This window comes from Olea europaea, unplaced genomic scaffold (assembly GCF_002742605.1).
Source record: "Olea europaea var. sylvestris unplaced genomic scaffold, O_europaea_v1 scaffold27430, whole genome shotgun sequence".
NCBI classification, from domain to species: domain Eukaryota; kingdom Viridiplantae; phylum Streptophyta; class Magnoliopsida; order Lamiales; family Oleaceae; genus Olea; species Olea europaea.
Window position 1 is genome coordinate 1 of NW_019245866.1, and position 1,484 is coordinate 1,484.

Consider the following 1,484-nt stretch of genomic DNA (forward strand, 5'->3'; position numbering starts at 1 on the left):
TACTAAATTGATTGTTATGATTTAAATTTTTCTGTTTTGTAGGACGTCTTGTTAGTTATCCCATCATAGATTCTCAAGATGAGTATGCTTGATATTTATACACATTCATGGGCACTCCCAATAATACCAAATTGTCTGAGGCAGTTGACACTGTGAAATCATGGACACCATGGAGGCAAGAACCCATGAAAGTCTCCAGAGATTTCTGGATGCCCGACCAGAGCTGCAAGGTGTGCTATGACTGCGATTCTCAATTCTGCTATGACTGCGATTCTCAATTCAGAATTTTTAATCGTAGGCATCATTGCCGACTCTGTGGACGAATTTTCTATTCCAAGTGCACTGAACACTCCGTTCCGGCCCCTTCAGATGATCCCTGTAGTGGATGGGAAGATTGGGGTTGGATTAGGGTTTGCAATTATTGCTTCGAACGATGGGAACATGGTTCAGAGAAAATTGATAATGTGATGACTGCAGCAGGCCCTGAAATTAATCCTTCGCCTTCTGCTACAAGTTTGGTGGGCAACGAATCTAGTTACACTTGTAGCAGTGACAGGAGTGATGATTCATCCATGTGTTCTACTGAGCCACACCAGTGTAGTGGTGGTCCAGGTCCTCGTCATCCTGCTCAAATGGAGGATATATGTGCAGTCAAACATGTAATGATTCCTGGAAAATCACGTCGGATTGATACAAGGGACTCTGTCAGCAACCAGTCTCTTTTTTCTAGCAGGTATCTGAACAACTTTGTATGAGCAAGTAGCATTATATGTTTATATAATATTCTCCAGTTTGTTTGATTTGACACTATCTATGTACTTGTCTGTGTATTAAGTAAAACTATTCCTTCCGAGACTTCCATTTAAAAACAGCTAGCTTTTTCATGAAATTTCCTTTGAAAAATGTAATGTTTAGTAGTTAATACCGGTATGTTAAAGCATAAAGCCTGAAATTGTTATAATTTGTGTTTAATCCTAAATCATTTTGGTGGTAAGATTAAAGGATAAACCTAGCGATGTAGCTATGTGGTAATGCATATACTAATAGCTTTTACCAGTGTCATGGACCTCATGGTCCACTAACTGGGTTTTGCTAGAACAGAAAGACCTTACTGCAAAATCCAGCAGCTTTTTCTTGATACTGGAGTTTAATACTTGTGCCTGAGTGAGCCTCAAACTACATTTACTAGGTTGAGATAGTATAAGGAATTACCGCAAAATGTTCTCAGAGAACCATGAGTAGGTGCCATTGCCAGGGGAACATGTTTGTACTTCAACGAGGATAAAATACATTTAGAAGCCTTAGTATCTTAGGGAGAAACCTCTAGATCAGTTTACATCATCTTCATCTTAAAACTTGCGACCAACTCCTGTCCTCCAAAGATACAAGAATTATTCTCAATAAGCTTGACAAAATATATTATCAAAGCTCCCAGTTGCCAGACAAGGCACATTGAAGTCTGTATCCAAGGTTTGATTTTGTCT

At 39.2% G+C, this 1,484-nt stretch overlaps 1 protein-coding gene across 1 annotated transcript; it reads left to right on the plus strand.

Annotated features, from left to right (window-relative positions):
- Nucleotides 1–107: 107 nt before the first annotated feature.
- Nucleotides 108–733, plus strand: LOC111383728 (1-phosphatidylinositol-3-phosphate 5-kinase FAB1B-like; the record flags this gene model as incomplete). Its single annotated transcript, XM_023007870.1, has 1 exon — nucleotides 108–733. A coding segment is annotated over exon 1 (626 nt), but the record flags the coding sequence as incomplete, so codon positions are not given.
- Between the last annotated feature and the right edge of the window lie 751 nt (nucleotides 734–1,484).